The 25,479-nt window shown below is 34.0% G+C and overlaps 2 protein-coding genes across 4 annotated transcripts in view; both read right to left on the bottom strand.

The window, feature by feature from the left end:
* LOC145266300 (histone acetyltransferase KAT8-like) overlaps positions 1 to 11,280 on the bottom strand; it is a 47,876-nt gene extending 36,596 nt beyond the window's left edge. The window contains exons 1-2 of the mRNA XM_080121849.1: positions 11,016 to 11,280; positions 3,854 to 3,928 (exon numbers count right to left, since the gene is read on the bottom strand). Of these exons, the coding sequence (XP_079977975.1) occupies positions 3,854 to 3,928; positions 11,016 to 11,214 (274 nt within the window). The 5' untranslated portion in view covers positions 11,215 to 11,280. The remainder of the gene's footprint in view (positions 1 to 3,853; positions 3,929 to 11,015) is intronic.
* Positions 11,281 to 21,074: 9,794 nt separating this feature from the next.
* LOC145266301 (uncharacterized) overlaps positions 21,075 to 25,479 on the bottom strand; it is a 49,209-nt gene continuing 44,804 nt past the window's right edge. For all 3 annotated transcript variants that reach the window (XM_080121850.1, XM_080121851.1, XM_080121852.1), the window contains 2 exons: positions 22,674 to 22,868; positions 21,075 to 21,254 (listed from right to left, as the gene is read on the bottom strand). In XM_080121850.1, coding sequence (XP_079977976.1) covers positions 21,135 to 21,254; positions 22,674 to 22,868 — 315 coding nt within the window. In that variant the 3' untranslated portion in view covers positions 21,075 to 21,134. The remainder of the gene's footprint in view (positions 21,255 to 22,673; positions 22,869 to 25,479) is intronic.

Genomic DNA, 25,479 nt, shown 5'->3' with positions numbered 1-25,479 from the left:
AAAAAAAAAGTAGAAAAAAAAAAAAATTGTTCAAAGTATTGAAGTTGTCTCCTCTTGGTATGACAAGAGGGACAGCTTACGACGAAGGTGTTTTGATTCAAAACTATTGTTATCTAATTGCTGCAGAGTAAGCTGGTACAAGGTGTCTTAAATAAGTTTCCAGACTTTTTGTACAAGCATTTAAAACTGTTGAGACTCTTGAAATGGAGTATGTTATTCCTATACATCTTATGAGATGACTGACCAATTTTATGATTTCAGGTTCAAATTAACAGCTACAGGAGGAATTGGAATACACTCTACTAAAGCCTGATTGTCATCACAGCTGTTGAATTTCAAAACTAATCTGGACATAAGGACACTTTAGAAGAACAATATGCAATAAAATTCTGTTTTAAATTTGTGTAAAATGCCACAGAAACATATAGAATCCCCCAGACTGCTTTTGGACCATCTTGCACGAATCAAGCATAAGTTTTTGAGTGACATAAAAGATTTAAGGAAGGCAGAGAGTCTGTGAGGTATGATGAGAGGTGTGGGAGGAGTAAGGAAGACAGAAAACAAGAGTTGATTGGCCAAATAAAGAATTTTATGAATAAGGACCATTGTGTGTCTATAGAGACAATAAGTGCACAGTTTGATGTCAGTGAGGAAACTGTACACACAATTATTCACAAGGAATTGAAGATGCGGAAGATTTGCACAAAGTTTGTCCCAAGAATGCTGAGAGAGAATCAGAAAGAAAAGACGTCATGAGAGCAAGATGGGCATCAAGACAGTTCTCCATCCTCCCTATCATCCAGATTTTGCTCCCTGTGACTTTTGGTTATTCCATCGTTAAATGTTTTCATTTGCTTCAGTCTGTGTCGATCTGTTACACCTCTGCATTATGTTGTTTTCTGTGTCAAAGTCAAGTATTACAGTTTTTATGTTTAGTGATTCCTGACACAATGCTCCAAGTTAGTCCAAGTGGCGATATTGCCTTGTTGGGTTGAATGTGAGTAAAAAAAAAAAAGTGATTATGCACATTCGCTATCATGTCGACAAACAACATTTAAAGTTTTAAAACAAACAATTAGTTTATTTGTATTATTACTTGTATTGATTGAACCATTGGTCTCATCTTGAGTGTTATTTGAGTGTTTCGGTCGATGTAGCCTTCAAGATGAGAACAATAGTACGATCAAAACAACTACTCCAAACAATCAGCCCTCATCTCAAAACTTCACAACAAGTAGTTTAATATTAATTTATTTTTATTTCGGACTATTATTCTTATCTTTATTAGTTGTTTTCATCTTTATTGGTTGTTGTTTTCATCTTTATTAGTTGTTGTTTTCATCTTTATTGGTTGTTGTTTTTCACAACGTTTCGACCAACTATTGCCAGCGTGCCAGAGGTTTACTTGGCCAAAACGTGGTGAGACGACAACTACGGATGGCAGTGATTGCTGAGAATGCAGTTAGGAGATTCGAGGTTCTGATCCGTCGCGGTTACCACCTGACGAAGGCCAGAGGAATAGTTGGCCGAAACGTTGTGAAAAAACAACAACCAATAAAAGATGAAAAACAACTAATAAAGATGAGAATAATAGTCCGAAATAAAAATAAATTAATATATATAATGCTCATCTCAAAAATGAATTCCAATTAAGGAATAATATATAAGTAGTTTAATATTTTCTTATTTAAGAGTTTATAATTAGCTAAATGAAAATAAGTGCTTGTAAATGATCATGGTGACAGATGGTTTGGCTGATCGGTCAGAGTATAACTATTAGTGAAAACAAAGATTCAGTCTACGATTAGCACCATTTTCAGTTTTATTTCTTCATTTTCAAATTTCGAAATTCAACAACGACAGAAGAAACGATGAAAGGAAGATAACTTGTCAACTATAAAGAACTATCTAGGATCCCGAGTTATCTCCCTTACAGCAGTTGAATTTTAATATCCCTCTTGCACAACCTGAATATATGTTCTTTGTAGGAGTTGAGAATACGTCCTTGATCCTTGGCTTTTCAAGATTATCGTCAATAGGAATCCAGTCTCCTCTTTTTGCAATAATCACCTTTCGTTCTTGTTAGCTATTTACATCCAATGGCTTCATGATTCGTCTGGAGTGATTTCCATAAAAAAAAAAAAAAAAAAAAAAAAAAGAGAACAGTCTAACAGTGACTGTTATTGCCGGATTGGAGTATGGTTTTGTTTAATCTTTAGGAGTCAGCCTTCCCAAGCTTTACCTTCTCTCTAAGAACAAATTAGTTTATTACTAATTACTCAAGATGCCCTTATCGAAGAATGCCGACGGGGTTGCTCAAGCATTTTTTGTGGGTCAAAGTGTGCTTATCCTAGTGTTCTGGCTCCTCAAAACCACACGTGATCTTGAACAACCAACAGAAGTGCAAAGTGATCAAGCAACCTCTGACAACCCATTATTTCTGTACTTACTGTTCATATGATTTCTTGTTAATTGCCTTGAAAGTTTCCTGATCTGAAATGGAACACATACATCAAATCTTTTGCCAAGATCGCTGGTAAAATGGTTGGATCATTCTATCGCTCCAGTAGGTATCTCACTGCCGATGCAATCCTATATATGTATATAAGTCAAGTATGTCCTAAAATGAATACTATTGCCATACTGGAACTGCTCCGAGCACCCTATCCTACCTTGACAAAGTTCAAAACCGGCTTTGAAATCTAGTAGGTGATGCCCTTTTTTCTTCTGCAAACTCTTTTCCACAGAAGAGATATTGCGAGCATGTCTCTGCTTTATCGTTATTTTCATGGCAAATGTTCGTCTGAGCTCCAGTCTATAGCCCCACCCCTTGCTGGAATTTCACAAAAAAATACTCGACTCACTACAACCACTATGAACAATTTTTCCCACTAACTCTCTTCCATTTGCCTGTTTCCCACCTGACGACAACTTGGATGTCTTCAAGTCCAACATAAACAAATTCCTGATGAACTGCCCCCTTAAGGAAGACACTTTATCAAATCTCCAATACTAATAATTACTACGATACTATCCGATTGATTACTGTACACGCAATAACCCTTATCGCCGAGTGGCTTTCGGGCCTTGATAAGTGTTGACCACCATATAAAAAAAAAAAATATGTGCCTAAATCTAAAATCAGATTCCATGAACAAAGCTTCTTTTTTGGAACTGCCCGCCTGTCGAACTCTGTTTCGTTGACTTGCTTCCCAGCCAACTACAATATCGTAGTCTTCAAGTTCAATGTAAACAAGTTCTTATTGAGCCATCCCCATAAATAATGAAATTCTACCCAACTTATACCATTAACAATTATTACACTACCATCTTACATTCATTAACCCTTATCCTCGAGTTACGTTCAGCCTTGATAAGTGACGACTCCCTTGTTAAAAATAAAAATCATTCTTTACCTGGTATTTCTTTTTGGTCATTTAAAGACATAACAGTTTAAAATTTCATAGGAGTCCACAGATTCTGAGAAAAATTTACTTGACGAAAGTTGGAGGCTACATCAGCTGAAACATTGCAAATATAAAAACTATAATAGCTTTTTACCTCGGACCGCTTGCATTTGGAATTCCATCCCAACTCATTGTTTCCATGATGTACTGTCATGTAAACAACATCTTGCTGCTCCATTCCCCACGCAAGTAAGCCCACCCCAAAATGTGGCCCATATCACTTATGCTTTAGCAGTGGCTATATACCACGTTTGTGGTGAACAAATGAAAAAAAAAAAAAAAATGAGAATAATAGTTCAAATATTGAATCTTCATCTTAAAAATTCTGAGAAAAATATTTAAAAAAAAAAAAAAAAAGAAAAAAAAGAAAAAAATTGACAACTCACATCCTTCGTAATGCACATAATATTCATGTCGACCAGCAATTTCATTAGTTCGCGTTTGAATAATCTCAGCCGCATCTGAATTGGGAAGATGGAAAAAGAAACAAAGATTAGAATAAAATTATAACAAACAAAACTTAGCAAATCATCTTATTCTTCTATATATCAGTTTTTTGTGTGTATGTGTGTTTGTATGTCCAGCTTAAAGTAAAAACCTACTCAACAAAGAGCCACAAAGTTTATCAGCTTTGAATATTTAAACTTTACAAAATTTTACTCATTCTCTTGTGTGTGTGGGGGGGGGGTCAACCAAACTAGGTTTCGTCAGAGAAGGTTTTTTTTTTTTCAGTGCTGTTATGTACTGACAGAGCATTTCCTTGAGGAAACTATTATATAAAGAAGAGCTGGTATATTCTTTATCGACTTTGCCCTGGTTGAATAATATATCTAAGATTTATAAAAATTTACTCATTCTTCGGAGGGTCAACTGGAAATTCAAATATTTCAGATTTGCATTAAATTTGATCCATAGTCATTAGAAACCACTGACATAAGAGTTCTGAAATTTCAATTTCTTCTTAAGACTCCTAAAATTTTTTAGACATTTTCTAGCATCAAATTCATCTAATGAATTTTGATTGAAATTGGAATAAGAATTCTAGACATAAGATTTAGTAGCATCATATTTTGATTTTTAATTTTTGTAAGGGATGCAAATGTAACAGAGCTGCTGATGCTGGCAGCAGCAACTTCACAAAGATATGCAAATGACCAAGCCTGAATTTAAAAGTTAAAACCGCAAGAACTTTCTTTTCAACCTGGTATTTTTTTAAATTATTTTAAAAGTGTAGTATCTGTTCTAATGCTACACTTAGTTAATTCTGTCTTTAGTCAGTGAGGAAGAAATCCTTCTAGACTAAGAAAATTTTCAATTTTTGTTCTAATCCAGAGTGACGCTTTTTTAGGGGCAGTTGGATAGTCGCCACATTAAAAATGACCTTGTGTCTCATTTTGTCCCTGTGGGGGAGGCAAATAAATAGTAATAATCCCCGTTTAAAACATAAAAATGTTATGCAAACTTGTTAGGCTGTAGAAAAGTTATATTTACAATTTTAGTGAAAACAAACATGTTTTTATTTATTTTTTGTGGGTTATCAATTTCACCGAAAAAAAGTAATGAATAAAGATCACGGCCATAAATAAAAAACGCAAGAAAAAAAAAAAAAAAATAGTTAAGCATTAGAAGTAGTTCTATGTTATTTTTGTTAAATATTTATTTTTATTATTAAACGAGGAATCATTTAGAGTTAAAATTCGAGTCTCGTTGTCAGATAAACAGGACATCAGTTCAAATTCGGTGGCCATTTTGTTTTGCTTGGACTTCATTCATATAATGTTGACATTTTTCAAGCGTGTTTTTTCTCAATATTAGATGCATACTAATACCAACTGGACTCTTAATAGAAATGATTCCTTATTTAGTAATAAGTGAAAACACCATAAAACTATTTTTAATGAATAAACAGATTTTTTTTTTTTCACGTTCCTTATGACCGAAATTTTTGGAAATTACCCTGTAAAGAATCACTGGGACTTACATTAACTAAAACGGTGTAAAAGTAATGGCGGACATGAAGAATCTTGCCCCTAACTCTATTTTTTTTTTTTTTTTTTTTTAATTATTTTTCTTTCAATTTTTTTCAGCAGATTATCGAATGGACACTAGTTTACCAGATTATGAAAAAAAAAAAAAAAAATTTTAAAAGTCAATATTTGAATATTTGTAGGGGGTAATCAGTTTCTAATGCAACGTTCTTGTAAATTGATCACCTATTTTAGAACAACTCGATGTTTTTAGCTCAAATTTCGCAAATTTAGCCTTTTTTTTTTTTAAATAGTTTAGCTTTTTTTTTTTTCTTTTTTAATTTCGCTTTTTAACACAAATCTACAAAGGCTAAAATACTTAAAAATGGTTAAATTCACGAAAATATTGAGTGGTTCTAAAATAAGTACTGTATAAGTCCAACTGACATGTTATGGGGAAAGTATGGTGATAGATTCTCCTCTCATTAACTGAAAATAAATAGAAATGTTAGACGTATTTATGCAATGTTAAAATCTATTATACATTTAATAAAAAAAAAATATATATATATATATATATGTGTGTGTGTGTGAATTACAAACTGAAATAAAGATATTAATATTTGCATCAATAAAAAAAATAATAATAATAATATCGCAAATTCAACCACGTACGTAAATAAATGTAAATACGGCCGTCTTCAAATGCAAAGTATTAAGGACTGTCTTAGCATGAAATTACAATCCTGCGTTTGCAAATTTTTTTTACAAGCTAACTGTCGTTATGTGCTATGGTTCTCTAGTTGAAATAATTTGTCGTTTTATAGGCATGCGAGGTGTGTGTGTGTGTGGGGGGGGGTAAAGAGAATAGAAATGTCAGACCCATTTATGCTATGTTAAAATCTATTATACATTTAATAAAACATATATATATATATATATATATATATATATGGATTACAAATTACGGCCAATGATAGAGTACTGTTTTTGTTTTATTTACATGGTAGTCACCATTTATCAAGGCCCGAAAGCCACTCGGGGATAAGGGTTATTGCGTGTACAGTAATCAATGGAATAGTATCGTAGTAATCGTTAGTAATGGAGATTTGATAAAGTGGCATTACTTAAGGGGGCGGTTCATCAGGAATTTGTTTATGTTAGACTTGAAGACATCCAAGTTGTAGTCAGGTGGAAAGAAGGCAAACGGAAAAGAGTTCCACAGGTGTGCACTTCTAAGAAAGAAGTTTTGTTCATGAAATCTACGTTTTGGTTTTGGCACAGATAAAGAGTGGGGAAAATAGAAATGTTAGACATATTTATGCTGTGTTAAAATCTATTATACATTTAATAAAACAAAAAATATAAGCCACATCTGGGCAAGAGCTACTAGAAGCAGCTTACCATGCCTTGACAGAGTTCAAAATAAACGTCGTAGCCTAGTGGGGAATGCCATTTTCTCTTTCCTGCAACCTCTTTCACACAGAAGAGATGTTGCGAGCCTGTCTCTGCTTTATCATTATTTTCATGACAAGTGCTCGCCTGAGCTTCAATATATGGTCCCCCCTCGTCAAACTTTCATGAAAAACACTCGTCTAGCCAAAACCTCTATCAATAGTTTCCCACACTCTTTATCTGTGCCTAAACCTAAATGTAGATTCCATGAACAAAGCTTCTTTCTTAGAACTGCACGCCTGTGGAACTCTTCCGATTGCCTGCTTTCCAGCTGACTAAAATCTGATTGTCAAGTCCAACGTAAACAAGTTCTTGATGAACCGCCCCCACTGAGTAAATCAATTTACAAAATTCACACTACTTATGTTTACTACGCTATAATCACATTGACTAATGTATACCCATTAACCCTTATCCTTGAGTGGCTGCCGGGCCTTGATAAGTGGCGACTCTTTTGTAAAAAAAAAATATATATAATTAGCTGAAACCATTATCAATAATTTTCCCCGCTTTTTATCTGTGTATAAACCTTGACGTGAATTCCATGAACAAAGTTTCTCTCTTAGAACTGCACGCCTGTGGAACTCTTTAGTTTCTCTGCTTTGCAGCCCATTACAATATGGTCGTCTTCAAGTCCAACGTAAACAAATTCTTGATGAGTCATCCTCTTAAGAAATCCAATTTACCAAATTTCCACTACTAACAATTATAACGATATTGTCACATTGGTTACCATACTCTCATTAAACCTTATCCTCGAGTGGACTCCAGGCCTTGATAAGTTGTGACTCCTTTGCATATAAAAAAGGTGAAAGTGCACTGGGGGACCACCCGAAGATTTACCTTTAAGAAGTTGATTTTTTTTTTTCGTATTCAACTGTTTACAGATGTGTTTGGGTCTGCTGCAAACAAATATCACAGTTTAAATTCTCACTAACAAGAATAACATATAATAGTAACACCGTAAAAGTCCAATGCTTTCTATAATAGCTTTTTGCAATGGCCGCCATCTTTTTTTTTTAACAAGGAAAAAAAAAAGGGTTATGGTGTATATAGATTTTTTTCTAAACAAGCGGGGGGAAAAAAAAAAAAAAGAAAAAGGATTTTTTTTCTTTTTTTGGTAAAATTTGCCGTTCTTAACATGGGGAGGTTAGAAGTGTGTATTTCGGAAGCGGTTCTTAACATGGGGAGGTTGGGGTGTCTATTCTGACAGCCGTTTTTAACATGGGGAGGTTGGGGGTGTCTATTCCGACAACTGTTTTTAACATGGGGAGGTTGGGGGTGTCTACAGCCGTTCTTAACATGGGGAGGTTAGGGGGAGTCTATTCAGGAAGCCGTTCTTAACATGAGGTTGGGGGGGGGGGGTCTGCTACAATAACTGCAATTTTCTGCGCATGCTTACTCACTTCACTGTCGTGTATATGAACGTTTTTAAAAAATGGCAGCCAAACAAACATAACTACTAGTAACCACGGGCTAGTGCTGAATGTGTTACTTGTGTAAATAATTCTTGTCAGCGACAAAATAAACTGTAATAGTAGTTTGCAGCAGGTCCGAATACACCTATAAACAGTTGAATATAAAAAAGCAACTTCTTAAAGGTAAATCTTCGGGTGGTGGTCCCCCAGTGCACTTTCACCATATTTAAATATTGACGTTTTCATTTTTTTTTTAATAATCTGGTAGAGTAGTGTGCATTCGATAATGCACTGAAAAAAAATGAAAAAATGACGAAGGTGCTAATTCACTTGAAAAGCTATTCTTAACTTGGAAATACGATTTAAAAAAATAGCGCAAATCAGTAAGTGCATTAGCACCTTAAGGTTTTATTATGTTTTTTTATTCAATTGTAAGGTTAAAGTATAGAATAGTTATAAAACACCCTCCTCATGTTAAGAATGGCTTTTTAAATAATAACGTTATTATTTCAGCACAGATCAATAAGTGCACTAGTACAAAGACGAAAATATTTTTTAAAAAATAAATAAATAAAAAAATAGAGAGGGGTGCAAGATTCTTCAACTTGCCGACATATTTCTGTACGCGTTATTCATCCAAACAAAGATTTTACTCGTTATAACCTTTCCTTGGCGTCAGTGGCATACCTATGTAAAATGGCGCCCATGGCAAAGTTTGAATGTGCGCCCCTTCTTAATAATTTATACCTTAGATATACCTAACTACTAATTTTAATTTTTGTCAAGCAATTTTTGCACCCATGTCAGAGTGGCGCCCATGGCACAGGCCATGCCTGCCATACCCTACGCCACTGCTTAGTGCTTTGCTTGGCGTATAACAATTTCCAGTAAATATTCAGATACGTAACAACAGAACACCGACCACTCTAATTTGGTTTTTTAGAGGTAATCGAGGTCGCTGACAACGAATCTGATACCCAAACCGGGAGGGGGCAAATTTACCGTTTGCATAGTATAAACCCCTGAACCCACGAACTACTTTCCGCCATTTTATAGCTTCCGTTTACGCTACGCGTGTGCGGCAGCATAAACGACGGCTTGCTTCACCTAGCAAACTGCGACCAGTAATTTAAGAGTTTATTGGTTAAATATTTTTTACACATACATCTCTTATTTATATATAGATGATCGCGGGTTTGTATTACTGTACACATAGATTCGAAAAAGTTATCAAAAAAAACAAATATATAACAAATAAATGTTATCAAAGGCAAGATAAGTTACTTTTCTACCAAACTGGATATATTTTTCGTGTTTTTATTCAATGTAATATGTTTATTCGGCTCGAAAAGCATACAGTGTTTATCGATGTATTGGTAAATTCAAAATGGCGCCCAACTCTCTCTTTAACACGGTAAGTTCGGGAAACGGTGATATAAATAATAAATTAGATAAAATACTGATAGAAATTCGCTCAATATATGTTACCGTGATATAAGTTGACATATATTCGGTAGTTTTTTAATAGTATTTTGTCTAGTTTATTATTTATAATACCTTTTCCCAAATTTACCGTGTTAAAGAGAGAGTCGGGCGCCAGTTTCAATTTTCTAAAACATCGGTAAACACTGCATGTTTTTCGAGCTGAATAAACATATCACATTGAATAAAAACACAAAAAATATATCCAGTTTGGTAAAAAAGTAACTTATCTTGCCTTTGATAACATTTATTTGTTATATATATTTTTTGACAACTTTTTCGAATATAATAATATAAACCCATGATCGCATGTTGTGTGGTACTTATGGTTAGAAAATAAGCGCATTTTTCAGTATAAACAACAAAATAAAAAATTGGTTAAAAAACAAATATACAACAAATAAATGTTACTATAGGCAAGATAAGTTATTTTTCTACCTGCTTTGATAAGTTTATTAGTGTATTAACTTATTTTAAGGTGTTTATTTACTGCGAAACACAAGTAGTGGCAGTGCCAGTGCTTTCAAACGGTCATCTGGGAATCTAACTAATCGCTCAAAAATCGAACATTAAACAAAACGCCCCAACGCCCCAACGTGCTTTACACTATATTTTTCATGTCACAATGGCATATTGGGTGAGTCTATATCAGTATTTTGTTACATTTTCGAGTTTTAATCGATTATCGAGACTGGAAAGATGACCGACTACTCACGTCGAACATTTTTTTCTTGACTCGACATTACTTGTGTTACAAAGTAAATAAACGCTTTAAAATAAGTTTAAACACCGTAAACTTATTCAGCTAAATTAAAGAGTAGTAACTTATGTTGCCTTTGGTAACGTTTATTTCTTATGACCACTTTTTTTCGTTTCGTTATCTATACTGCAAAAATGCCCGCCAGTAAGTATTGTTGTTTATTTGTGTACATCTAAAGATTCATTTTTGCACACGCTTCTGTCATATAAAAGAAATTATTTTTATTTTAACAAAGACTAAAAGAAATGTTATAAAATTTTAAACATTTTTTTTTTTTTACATGAACACATTTACAAAAATAATCGCATAACTAAACACTTAAACTTAAAATACTAAAATTATATTTAAAAAGGGATATTTTTTCTATTTTGACTAATTTTTTTATTATTAATTTAAATTGGAAAAAAATAATAATAATTGAGGATTTGTTTTGACTTAAGGTTTAAAAAAATGTTTTTGTTTTTACGCCAAGTATTGTCCGGTCGCATGACGAGGTAATAATCTCCAATTCCCGGGTAGACTCCGGATTCATTATTCTCCTCTTTCTTCGGTTCTTCTTTTGTTGGATGTTCCTGGATTAATAAATTCGTTTCCGAGTTGCTAATAACCGTGCTTTGTGAGCTAGAATCAGACATTGGTGATGTTCGCTTTTCGCAGTCCGCCATTTTCTTTATTATTAATTCAAGGATTTTCTTTCTTTTTCGCTTTTTTGTTTTTGCGAAGCAGCTTTTAGTTTGTTAGTTTCGTATTTTATTTTATTTATATAAAAGTAACTAAAAAGCATGAATTAAACATTTTTCTCGGATGATAATTAATTATACTGATTAACAAATGCACAAGTAAAACGTTTATTAATCATATTGAAATTATTTATTCATGTTTAATTCTTTTTTTTTAGTTTCGTATTTATTGTAATTTTACTTTATAATTTATTATTATTAACTTTAGTTTCGTATTATTTTAAATAACAAAAATAGAATTTATTGGATATTTTCATTTATTGTAATTATATATTATCAAAACGTAAAATGAAGACTTTTATTAATTAATTGTTTAAAGTTCTTTATTTGTACGACTTTTTGTTGTAATGTATAACTTTTAGTTTAAGTTTCGTATCTTTGGTGATACGAAAGTAAGGTAATGTCACTAAATAGGATTTTTGGGGTGATATGGGAAAATAAGTACGTGTACGCATTAAAAGTGTTTCTTATCGTAAACATTATTACATGGGGAGTTATTTCAAGTAAAAGTTTTTTATATTATCCATCGAAACTCGAGAAATGCGCGATTAAAATGTGTAAACATTGTACGAAAAATGGTTGCCAACCGCAATTTCGTAGAGCAAGTAGCAGCCTTGACCTTGCGATTAAAAATCAAGATTGAGTGACGGAAAGTCAAAAAATAACAATGAAACAACTATTATTAATATTTCTATAAGTAAAAAAGGGGGAAAACAAATGAACACATATCCAAGGAAATGGCAGAAACACTAGAGGATGACCTCCAATCCATAGTGGAATGGGGACAAAAATGGTTGGTCACATTCAATGCTGCTAAGACTAAGCTTGTTTCCTTCAATAACTACAAGAAACCTTCTCTACCACCAATAGCAATGGCCAAGAACACATTGCCTGAAAGTACTTCTTTTAAACTCCTCGGCCTAACGTTTACAGGGAATATGAACTGGAATAGATACATTGAGAGCATTGCCAAGGCTGCTGCAAGGAAGGTTGGCTCCCTCTACCGTGCTAGAAAACTACTTACGCCTGACAATATCCTATACCTCTATAAGGCAACCATTCACCCATGTATGGAGTACTGTTGTCACATCTGGGCTGGTGTGTTGGTACGGGTTTAGGTTCTTCCAAGTCCCAAAACTACCGACCAGCTTTAATAATTACTAAACGTACAACAAGTATAAACGACAAGAATTTATTAACAAACATGAAAACATGACAACACTGCAATTCAGAACATTAAGGTAAAAAGATTACTCACTTCAATAGTGGGGTTTACGGGAGGAGTGAGGACTGTATTCTAGAGTTGTACTCTGCCTGTCCAACATTGTCTTTTAGGAGAAGAACTTTTTGCGTCCGTGCCTCATGTGTATGGACTCTCCTCTTCTTTTCTCAAGGGACCTCACTCCTTACCCTACACCGGTAATCCGGTGCTCTTATTTATTCCCCTACATGGTGCATCTGCTGCTTGTCTCTCGCTCCTGGACAGGGTTCAAAAGAGAGTTGCCAACCTGATAGGTCCTGAACTGTCATCTAGGCTTCAACCTCTGTCCCATCGACGAGATGTTGCATCCCTCTGCCTGTTCTACAAATACTTTAATGGTGAATGCTCTGATGAACTGCAAACACTTGTACCTCCCCGACGTAACTACCCCCTGACAAACCCGACAAGCTACTAAGTCTCATCCCTTTACAGTAGAAATCCCTAGGTGCAAGAAAGCCTTTTACTCCAATAGTTTCTTCCCCAGAACTGCGGGTCTTTGGAACTCCCTTCCGGGATTCTGCTTTCCCAACTGCAATGATATGCAGAAGTTCAAGTGTAATGTTAACAAATATCTTTCTACTCTTCTCCCTTCATAATGACCCCGCTAATTAAGTCCCTAATAGTAGCCCCCTGCTTCAAAGTGGGACTGTGCCTTGTTTGGGGTGAAAATTGAATAAAAATAAAAAAAATAAATAAATAAAACATGAAAATAATTTAAATAACTTTTATTTTTACTTATGTAGAATAAATGCATGAAAAAAAAAAAATAATTTAAATAACTTTGCAATATTGAATCGTATCATTAGGTGTATCAGAATTTTTGTAGGAATTTTTGACACCCCTAACACAAAACTGCGAATAAAATAAAAACTCGTAATTTCTCTTTTTAAAGTTTATTTTCTTTATGGAATATACTTCCAAAATAAACTATTAAAGTCGGTTAAAAAAAAATAATAGAAATATATTTTTTTATTTTTTAAAAAACAGTGTTTACAAAGTGCCTGCGCGCGTTCATGCAGCCATTTTGTTTACGTAATGGAATCAATTGAATTTTACAAGTTAAATTTTTTCACTTTAAAAATCTATCAAAATTTTTCTATTGGTTCAATTTTTACGATATTTTAGGTTCAATGTGAAATTTTATGCTATTTCCAATAGACCGAATATAATGTTCTAGACAAGATTTTTTTTTAAACTCACCCCCCTCCATTTTGAAATGTCCATTAAAATGAAAATAATTAATTTTATCAACTCAAATTTATATATCACAAATTGAAGATGAAAGATCAATAAATAAACTAAGCTAATTTAAAACAAAAAAAAATATAGTTATTTGCAAATTTACCTGTAAAGTCCAAAGTTTAAAACCATTTTTTTTAAAAACCATGTTGATTTTTTTTTGTAAGTGAAACCTTATAATCTTATTATATTGCACAGAAAGTTTCGTTTAATTACGATAATTATTTCTATTTCATTCAATGTTTTTTGGGTTAAAAAAACATTAGATATTAAAAAAAAAAAGAAATCACTCCAGAAGAAATAAAATATATTAAATCAAAAACTCATGTATTTCTTATAAAAATTTTGTCACCTGGTTTTCGTTTAATCAATGAAAACTGATGACTGAAATGTGAGCTGATTTTCATGTATGGTAACCCATCAGGACCAACTTTAAAAATGTCAAAATAATTACAAAGGGGAGATAAGTTACATGTCATAAAGCAAAGAATTAATCAATCAAATCTAATAACATTTTGGCTGCTTAAATATAACATGTTTTTAAGAATAGATTAGAAGAAAATATATTAAACTATCATAGCATGATAATTTAAATTTTTATACTAGCGGGGGGGTACCCACCGTTGCCCTGGTTTTTAGAGGCGTATGTGGTTGGGGGGGGGGGTAAAATGAAAACAAAGCGAAGTAATACCCTCTGTTTTAATATTATGAAAACAAACAATGTTAAAACTATTAAAAAAATCGTGAAAAAAAAAACAATTAAAAAAATGAATGTGATGTAATATGAACGGTCCGACGGTGCCCGTGTGTTTGGAAAATCCAAAAAAAGTTATGAAAGGGGGGTGGGGGTCGAACTCGAATCACTGAGGCGAAAAGGCCAAAAAAAAAGAGCAGCCAACCAAAATTAATTCCTGCTTCTTTAAGCAAAGCGAACTAACCACCACGCATTGAATGTCTTTCTGTCTTTTTGTTTCATTCCTCACATCTTTGAAAAATTCATAAGAAATTATTTGAGTAAAATCTTAGTTACATTGAAAGTTAGTAAATGTCAATCCTAAAAGTTTCTTTTAATATTTTTGGTATATGCATAAACATTCATTTATTTTTTTAAAAACCTGAATAAAATATCCTTATAGTAAAAAAAAAACATGTTTGTCATTATTATTACATTAAATGTTTGTTTCTTCATATAGTTATCATCGAGATTACTTTTGAAATGTATTTGGTCTAACGTGCTGTTTTTACATTTTGGAAATAATTATGCCCCTTTCAGACATCTGTATTTGATAATTTGAAAAGTAAAAGCAACACCGCTTTAAGCTAATGGTGAAAATGAGTTGCGGAAATGCGATTTTCTAGGACCCTTGCTTTTAAAAATCCTTTTATTTAAAAAATACATCGAATATAAAATATAAATATGTACAATTCTTATAAATGAAGAATGGAAGCACCCATTGCTTAGTTTTTTTTATAAGTAAGTGATTTTTTTGCATTTATATATATATTTTAGGTTTGGTTTCAGTTAAAATTCGTTGATTTCATGAAATCTTTTTGAAAGAAAATCGATGAAAAAAAGAAATAATGTATTTTTTCGATTACACCTTTCATTATTTTAAAATTTGGTCTTTCCTCATTTTATTGAAAAAACAATTAGGGTTTGAAATTACATTTTCATATTGACTATAAGCTTCGAAACAGAGAGAGTCTATATAATCAAATGTTTATTCACTTGTTTTCAATGGTGGCTTCTGACACTCCTATCGTATCATATAATAATATCCAAAGTAAACCTTCTTAACAAACGCAAGGAAGTAATTCAAAACTGTTTACATAGATCTAAATATACATTATCTCGACTAAAACCTGATTAGAAGCATACATTAATTTGAATTAAATTAACGTACAAAGCATGAAAATTTAATTTGAATTTATATAAATTAATATATAAATAAATAAAATTGAAAAAAATAAAAATATTAATAATAAAGTCATAATAATGTTTAGATAAACAAATAAATCTAAATTAAGCATAACAATAACTTTAATAAATTAAACATAATAAATAGAAAGGGTATGAATTTTTGATGTTGTATTGTATTGACTGATTTCAAAATATCATGATAAGATATAGTATAAATAGTATTAAATTCTAATTAATTAAATTTAATTAAATGTAATAACTAATCAGTACATGATAAACTCAAATCTAATAACATTTTGGCTTAAATATAACATGTTTCTAAGAATAGATTAGAAGAAAATATATTAAACTATCATAGCATGTAATTTAAGAACTTTCTCTATACTGATAAATATTTTATACTAGCGGTGGGGGACCCGGCGTTGCCCTGGTTTTTAAAGACGTGTGTGGTTGGGGAGGGGGGGGTAAAATGAAAACAAAGCGAAGTCATACCCCTGTTTAAATATTATGAAAACAAACAATGTTAAAACTATAAAAAAAAATCGTGTAAAAAAAAACAATTAAAAAAATGAACGTGATGTAATATGAACGGTCCGGCGGTGCCCGTGTGTTTGAAAAATCAAAAAAAAGTTATGAAAGGGGGGTGGGGGTCGAACTCGAATCATTGAGGCGAAAAGGCCAAAAAAAAAAAAAAAAAACGTGATGAATTAACTAAAAAGTGAATTAGGTCAAATATCAATTCCGCAGTGAAATTTGTTTTGGTTTAGTTTCAGTAGTCCCATCACACTCGAATTCTAAATTAATGCTTTTGTTTTCTCGAATTCTAAATGAATTTGTTTTAATTTTAATTTAAGTGTAATGCAAGTGAAATCATGATATCACTGCGTTGTAATCTTTGTGTGAAAATAAATGTTGAGTTGAAAGTACTAATAAATAAAGTCATAGTTAGATTTCACGGTTAGAGTCGTTAAAACCAGAAGTAAAATCCGGTTAGTCTCACAGATTGCGTCTTACATTACACTAACGAAAAAAAAAGCAAAAAGAAAACAATAATAGTAATCACGTTTTTTGGAGTTTTTTTTTCTATTTTATTATGGAAAAAACAAATTAGCTAGTAAAGATAAATAGAATAACAATGGTAAAACTTTATAAACTAACTAGCGGGGGTACCCGGCGTTGCCCGAGTGTTTGTTTCCGGGACGGGGGGGGGAGTTTTAAAAAATGTTATGGTAGGTAAGTAGGAAGGATCAAACCCGGAGTCATGAGTAAAAGTAGGAAAATAAAGTGTGAAAAAAACCAAAAAAAAAAACCATCTGCAACGTTAACAGTTCGGCCACCAAAAAAAGTCCATTCCAGTTGTTTAGGAAAAAAAAAAAACGACTACGGTAGATCGGCGCGAACGTGAAAATATAATGTGAATTGTCCAGCACGCTAACCACTACGCCACAGAGCACTGCAGCTTAGTTTAGTGATTATAAATAACTTCAAATGAAAGAACTACGAAGCCAAACCGGTGTTCTCTTCTCAACTGTTCCTTGTGAACGATCCCCAAACGGTGTTAAGTGGTGGCAGGGGAAGGAGGAATTTATTAGAGAGAAAATATTTTACCACTTCCATTGATCTTAACCGATTTTGGCCGTGACTTCTCAGCAGAAAAAGTATAGAAATCTAAGATTATCGAGGAATTGGAGAAATAATAAGCCTATAACACACCTCAGATATTGTTCTGCCGTTTGTGCATATTATATTTGCATGAAATATCTTGATTTTTAATCCTATTAAGGTCAAAATCAGACGGGAAAAAATGAGTTCATTTTATTTATATAGAGAAGAGATTAAATAGACCAAATGTACTTAGATAATGATAGCAAATATGATGGCAAAATATAAATAGATTAATATTGAAAATGAACCATGAAGGTGAGTATAATAATGTAGTATTCAATTGTAGAATGATAAAAAGTAAATGCAACTATATTATATAATTAGGTGTGGATGAAAAATTAAATATTAGATTAGAATAGGGAATAATAGTTAATTCTAAAACTTCTAGATTGATTGTAATATTGAGACATGTTAAACTTTAGTTTGCTAAGAATATTAGTTTAGGGATAGGAATGATAAATTTGTAATAATCATAATATTACAAATGTATAGTATTCAGATTCCAAATAGTGACCTAAAAATCAACTGTACATGTTGAAACAAGTGATTATTATTCGATTGATGTGTTGACTCAAATATATACACCAAATGTGTTAATTGTTACAATGGATGCAAAAACACTATTATAGCTATAATAAGGTATATCTATTGAACATTTATTAAGGTAAACTTTTTTTTAATATATATATATATATATATATATATATATATATATATATATATATATATATATATATATATATATACATTAACTAAACACCTGTGAATTTATTTCGGAATTATAAGTTAAATTAAAGGAGGAAAAAAGAAAAGGGGGGAAGGGGAGAAAAAGGAAAAAAGAAAAAAAAAACGAATGCATAAGTAGTAAAGGTAAATCAAAAGTAAACATAATCTAACGGCCTAACGTTCACAGGAAACATGAGTTGGGACAATTACATTGAGAGCATTGCCAGGACCGCTGTGAAGAAGGTAGGTTCTCTCTACCGTGCTAGAAAGCTACTAAGGCCCGAAAGTATCCTGTACCTCTATAAAGCCACCATTCGCCCATGTATGGAATATTGTTGTCATATTTGTGCTGGTGCATCTGCTACTAGTCTCTCACTCCTAAACAAGGCTCAAAAAAGAGTCGCCAACCTCATAGGTCCTGAACTGTCATTTAACCTTCAGCCTCTGTCCCATCGACGAAATGTAGCATCTCTCTGCTTGTTTTACAAGTACTTTAATGGTGAATGCTCTGACGAACTGCAAGCACTCGTACCCCTCCGACGTAAATACCCCGATAAACCCGATAAGCAGTTCAATCCCACCCTTCACAGTAGAGATCCCTAGATTTAAGAGTCTTCAAGTCCAGTAGTTTCTTCCTCAGAACTGCTAGACTTTGGAATTCCCTTCTGGGTTCCTGCTTCCCCAACTGTGCTGACATGCAGAAGTTCAAGTGTACTATGAACCGATATCTTGCTGCCCAACTTCCCACATAGTACCCCTGTAGATTATGTCCCTGATAGTAGCCCCCTACATCAATTTGGGGTGAAAATGTAATAAAAAAGAAAAAAATATTATGTCTAAATAACATTAATAATTCTTAAATAACTGAAAGTAAAATAAGAATTAGATTTCACTTAAATATACATTTAACTAATCTATATATATCTAAAAATTGTGTGTGTGTGTGTGTGTGTGTGTGTGTGTGTGTGTGTGTGTGTGTGTGTGTGTGTGTGTGTGTGCATTTCTCTACCAAATAACTCTGTCAATTTTAGGTCTAGAGACTTGAGGTTTGACATAAGGAGTATTGAGATTTTGGAAAATCTTTTTAATCGGTTTTCGGCCAAAAACTTTGGCTGTCAAGGGGTCAAAGTTCAACGATTTGACCTTTGAGAACTCTACCAAACTCCTCTGCCAATTTTGGGTCTAAAGACTTGAAAATTTACATGTAGCTAACTTGGACATGGGTAAAAGTTTGTATTTTGATTTGAGACCAAAGTAATTAATGTTAAGGGGTCAAAATTGGGGTCAAAGTTTAAAAAATTGACCTCTTACTCAGACAATTCTTCAAATTGGTGTGCATGGTTGTCACCCCAGGAGAAAGTCTCTTCTGAAGGCAATGCACAAGAAAGCCTGCAAACAGTTTGCTGAAGACATGTCAACAAAGCCCATAGATTAGTGGAACCATGTCCTATGGTCTGATGAGATGAAATTTAATTTGTTTGATTTTGATGGCCTTAAGCATGTGTGGCGGTGACCAGGTGAGGAGTACAAAGTGTGTTATGTCTACAGTCAAGCATGGTGGTGGGAATGTCATGGTCTGGGGCTGCATGAGTGCTGCAGGTATTGGAGAGTTATATTTCATTGAGGGAAACATGAACTCCAACTTTCAAATAATCTAGCAGAGCATGAGTCCCTCCCTCCAGAAACTGGGTTGCATAGCGGTGTTCCAGCATGACAATGACCCAAAACACACATCCAAGACAACCACTGCTTTACTGAAAAAGCTAAGGGTAAAGGTGATGGACTGGCCAAGCATGTCTCCAGACTTGAACCCAATAGAATATCTTTCGGACATCCTCAAGCAGAAAGTGGAGGTGTGCAAAGTCTCAAATATCCGCCAGCTCCACAATGTTATGTTTGAAGAGTGGAAGAGCATTCCAGTGGCTACATGTGAAGCTCTGGTAAACTCCATGCTCAGGAGAGTAAAGGCAGTTTTGGATAATGATGGTGGCCACACAAAATATTGAGAGTTGACATGTTGTACGTTAATATTGACAATTTTTCGTAAGAGGTGTACTCACTTTTGTTGCCAGGGATTTAGATTTTAATGGCTATATCTTGAGTTATTTTGAGGGGAAAATAAATTAAGTTTGTTATATATGCTGCAGACGGACTACTTTTCATTGTGTCAAAAAATCATTTTTTCAGTGTTGTCCCATGAAGAGATATACTTAAATATTTGAAGAAACGTGACGGGTGTACTCACTTTTGTGATACACTGTATGTATATTTACACCCATATATAATGATTGTATTACTGTAGTTTCCTAGATGTAAATTGAATAACACTCTGGTGTTTATCAAAAAGTGATCAAGACGAGCAGAGCGTTATTGTACCTATTTACAATGCCTCCCCACGGGACAGAGTTAGACACCAGGGTCGTTTTTTAACGTGGAGAAAAGGTACAAAAATAAAAATTGTCTCAGTCGTGAAGGATTTCTCCTCCACCGAAAGAGAACAAGAAATAGAAGTGCAGCATCTGAAGAACAGATACTACACTTTGATCTTGTTTATATATTTTATTGAGAAAGAAAAAATTGAACATAAAAAACGTACAAAAAAATTCAATTCAACAAAATTAGGCACAAGGCCCTACAAGAAATTGGGAGGGGGAGGGTACAGGGTCTTTTTGACTATGTAACAGATGAGACTTTGAAGTCTTACTCTTGACTGGCAACATTTACCAAAATACCTCAATCACTCTGTGGATCCTAATCTAACTAATAACCCCAGCGTTCAATGTAAAATTTAACTATGTACAATTTGTATATTCATTTCTGTATGTTGTGTGTGCGTTTTTGTGTGTGTGTGTGTGTGTGTGTGTGTGTGTGTGTGTGTGTGTGTGTGTGTGTGAGAAAATAAAGTTCGATTTCATTAGAAAGAGTTCTTGAATTAATTTACACTTTGATCTTGTCCCGAAGGCCAAGAGAGCGTTATTGTAGCATAATTTTTATTCATATATACAAACATTATTGGCTACATATTGTCAAAAGTTATGGCGCCAGCAAAATGGCCACATCGACAAAGCTGCAGTCTAAGAGTGCCTTCTCCAAAATTTCTGCATGCGCGTCTTCACCTTCGCATTCTTTCCAACAAAGAAGAAGATGAAAAATCTACAAAAAGAAAAAAGAAAAAGACGAAAATTGAAACAAGTTTAAATTGATTTTTAAATGTTATAAAAAAAAAAGGGAGGTAACTTTTGCTGACTTAAAATTATCTCCCTTGCCAGGATGTATTTTTAAGCATGACTGATCTGCCCTTGCTTATTGTTGTGGTTGTTGTTGGGGGAGTAGGACGAGGGGAGGCAGCATCATTCCTTCATTTCGTATGTATCAAATAATTTGTTGCCGTTGGTTTCCCCGACAGCCTTCCAGTTAGAATCCTTTCTAGAAAGACATCGGCTGCCAACATCCCTAAATTAAAGTGTTTCCATGGGATGAACTAGATTCGAAATTCGTGCATCCAGGTTCTCAGTCCTCTATTTCTTCATATTTGTATCCCATCCCTCACAATTCACTTTATAACAATTATATTAAAGCAGAGTTAATTAACGTCTGCTCCCATAAGGCTTATGTTTTTCAAATATATTTTAATCACATAAAACATATGCTAAAATAATCCTTAATTTTAGGATTGAATTATGTTTGAAAAAAAAAATTCTTTTAAGTTGTAAAAACATCTCAATTGTTTGAAAGCATTTGAAAAAATATATAACGGACCAATCAATTTCAGACATTAACCGTTGTTTGTTTTTGTTTTTTTTGTTTTTTTTTTAAAAACGCTTTTTAACAGTCTGATACTTTTACAACTTGACTACATGTGCATACCAAGACACAAACCACTTGACTGGAACATATATAGCAAGAAAACAGCCTCGATCCTCAATAACAACGGAAGCAGATTTAAAAAAAAAAAAAAAAAATGGCGGCATTTTCTTTGGAAGAAGCAAGCCTCGTTTTGAATTTCAAGGTTTACAGGTGCTTTGAATTTTTTTTGGTATTTTTTACAAGAGTACTCCGAGTAGTATAAAAATCCCAACCTCACCATATTAAAAACGGTTTTAGAAATAAAAAAAAAACCCCAACCTTCTCATGTTAAGAACGGCTTTCAGAATAAACACTCCAAACCTCCCCATGTTAAGAACGGCTTTAGGAATAAACACCCCCAATGTCGAAAGCTGTTTAGGGAGGTTGGGGTGTTTATAGTATACTGGGTACTCTCGTAAAAAATACTAAAAAAATTCAAAACGAGGTTTGTTTCTTCCAAAGAAGATGCCGCCATTTTTTTTCTCTTCTTTTTGTTTTTTTTTTCAAATCCGCTTGGAAAAACTGAATTTTTAGGATTAAATAAAGAGCAATAAAAACTACTTGAAAACCAAAACAAATGAGTCAGGTATTGATATAAAATTAACTTTTATTTACTACGATAACATTTATTTCTTGTATATGTATATGTATTTTTTTTTTTCGCATAGTTGTTTGTTGGTTTCTCTGCTAATTTACAAAAAGATATAAATAAGATATTTTTCTTACCAATTTTGGTGTTTCGTTTTGGTTAAATTTTGCTTCCAAATTCTTGATATCCTCGTGTCGGAATCCAAGTTCACCAATGACTTTCTTCCAATCTTTGTTGTTGGCAATGTGTTTGGCGATTGTTTTCAGAAGGGAATCGGACGGCACCAATTTGCCCGTATCCGGCAACGAACACAAATCCTGGCAGCTGTAGAACTAAAATAAAACAAAAGTTATGAACAAATGTCTATCATTCGGATTGCCATTCTCATCTTAATTATATTCACGTTTCAGCTGAATGTTCTTCTTCAGTATTCCTTCTATATGAAAAATCAAAAAGTTAAATTTGTATGTACCCAGAGGCGTAGCTAGAGTAAACGTCACCCGGGGTGCTCTGCTCAAATGTCATCCCACTGACATTGTGTCACCCCTCCTTTGCTGTCACTCAAACCGCCTCGCTTAGATACAATACTATATATATATATAATATATATATATATATATATATATATATATATATATATATATGTATATGTATGTATGTATATGGTCTTCTTCTGTCAAGAAGTGACAATCACCATGTATGTATATATATATATGTATATATATATATATATATAACTTTGGGTATGCAGGTATACCTACTACCTCAGGAAGATGAACGCCTCTGCCTTGCATAGTTTCAGGTCACCCTTGGGCAAGGTGTAGTACCTGTTAGCCTCCCTCTCAAGTTCTGGAGGGTTACTATATTGTGAGAACTAGGGATATATATATATATATATATATATATATATATATATATATATATATATATGCATGTTTGCTTGCTTATGTGTATGTGTGTGTGTATATCCAGCTGCTGGAGAGGTTAAAACTCCGTGATAATAAAACATGCACACTATGCCACTGCTCAGTCATCTCACTATTTCAGTTTGTCATTGTGCAACCAGTGGTAGGGTGCGAGAGGGTACAATATGTGTTGCACAAGCATGTTGTGTTGCGATCGTTATGTGCAGATATCTTTTGAAGAAGAAAAAAAAAGAACGTAAAAGTCCTATGGCGATAGGTGAGTGGCGACGTGCACAGGCTTAGCGGGCTGGAAGTGCATAGCTGCAAATCTGCACATAGGCGGACAGTGATTTATCTAATATCGTTGACTAAAATCGCTTACAGGGTGGAAGCAACTTCAGTGGATGATCTGGCGGCTGAGCAGCCTTTTCTAGGGATACACTGCTCACCCATGAATTTGGGAAGGGTCTAGAAAAGGTGACCTATAAATTGTCTACTCTTTTATTAGCTGGTCGGCTTCCTGCGGTCAGCGGCTGTTCTATATTTGCAGGAGAAACAAGATAAAATTGAAGAAAAACAATAAACAAGGAAAATCACAATTTTATTAGAAGAGGAATAACCTAACTGTTGCTACGTGGAATGTGAGATGTCTTGGATAGTGAAAGACTTGAGGACAGCTATTGTTGCAAGAGAGCTCGCTAGGTACAGCATAGCCATTGCGGCATTGTCTGAAATACGATTGAGTGGTGAGGATCAGTTGGTGGAAGTGGGCTCGGGATACACCTTTTTTTGGAAAGGAAAACCATCGGGGCTGAGACGAGAAGGTGGAATTGGCTTTGCAGTGCGTTCTGGTTTGGTGAAGAGGATTGAACAGCCAATCTGTGTAAGTGACAGAATTATGATGATGCGCCTCCCTCTTGCACACAGTAGGTATATGACAATTTTATCTGTGTATGCCCCTACCATGGGTCATGATGAAGACACCATCACGGCGTTTTACTGAGATCTCAGTCATACCATTTCCTCTATTCATTTATCTGAGAAGATCTTACTCATGGGTGATCTAAATTCAAGGGTTGGCAAGGATCATCACACCTGGGACTCACTCGGCCGGTTTGGTATAGGAAGGGTCAACAGTAATGGTCTGCATCTTCTCCATCTATGCACTCAGTTTGACCTTGCTATCTGTAACACTTTCTTCGGCCATAAAGAGGTCCGTAGGTTTACCTGGACCCATCCTCATTCAAAACAAGGTCATTTGATTGATTACATTATTTTCAGGAAGGCAGATTTGCGGGACGTCTGTAGTGTGCGTGTTATGCGTGGAGCTGAATGTGGCACAGATCACTTTTTGGTACACGGGAAGTTGAAAATCTGTATAAGGAGGAAGTGTAGGTTGAGTGGTGTTGGGATTCCCAGGCAGGTTGATGTATCGAGGCTGGATGATCCAAGTATACGTGAAAAGCTTTGATCCGTAGTTAATTCTGCTGACTTTGATGGATCGTGGGCGCATTTTAAAAATACAATCTATGAAATAAGTGTAGATGTTCTTCGCTTCTGCAAATCTAAACATCAGGATTGGTTTGATGATAATGATTCTGAAATTATTCATCTCTTGTGCTAAAAATGAGTTGCACCATATGATGCTGTCTGCCTCTCATGGAGGTCGAGAGTTCCTCCAACAGTCACTTAAAGCAAACAAGGGTTTTCTCCAAAAGCGACTCGGCCAAATGAAGAATCAGTAGTGGGCTAAACTCGCCAACCAAATCCAGATGGCTTTTGACTGTAAAGACCTCAAACGCATGTACCATTTGTTAAAAAAAGCTTTTGGTCCTCAAACACTATCTACATCTCCCCTACTCTCAAGTGATGGAATTGCCTTTATTCTGTAAATCGAGTGGAGGCCTGAAGCATCATATGAGCGTCCACAGTAGAGCAGCACCAGTTGGCATCCCTCAAGCTCAGTTTAAGTGTGACCTTTGCAAGAGCTGGTCCGAAGAGCCACCTTCGTTCCCATAGAAAATAGAAATTGATGCAT

The sequence above is a fragment of the Euprymna scolopes genome, chromosome 41 (genome assembly GCF_053919585.1).
Source record: "Euprymna scolopes isolate OS-2025 chromosome 41, ASM5391958v1, whole genome shotgun sequence".
In the NCBI taxonomy this organism is placed as follows: domain Eukaryota; kingdom Metazoa; phylum Mollusca; class Cephalopoda; order Sepiida; family Sepiolidae; genus Euprymna; species Euprymna scolopes.
This window is presented reverse-complemented; position numbering and strand designations above follow the sequence as displayed.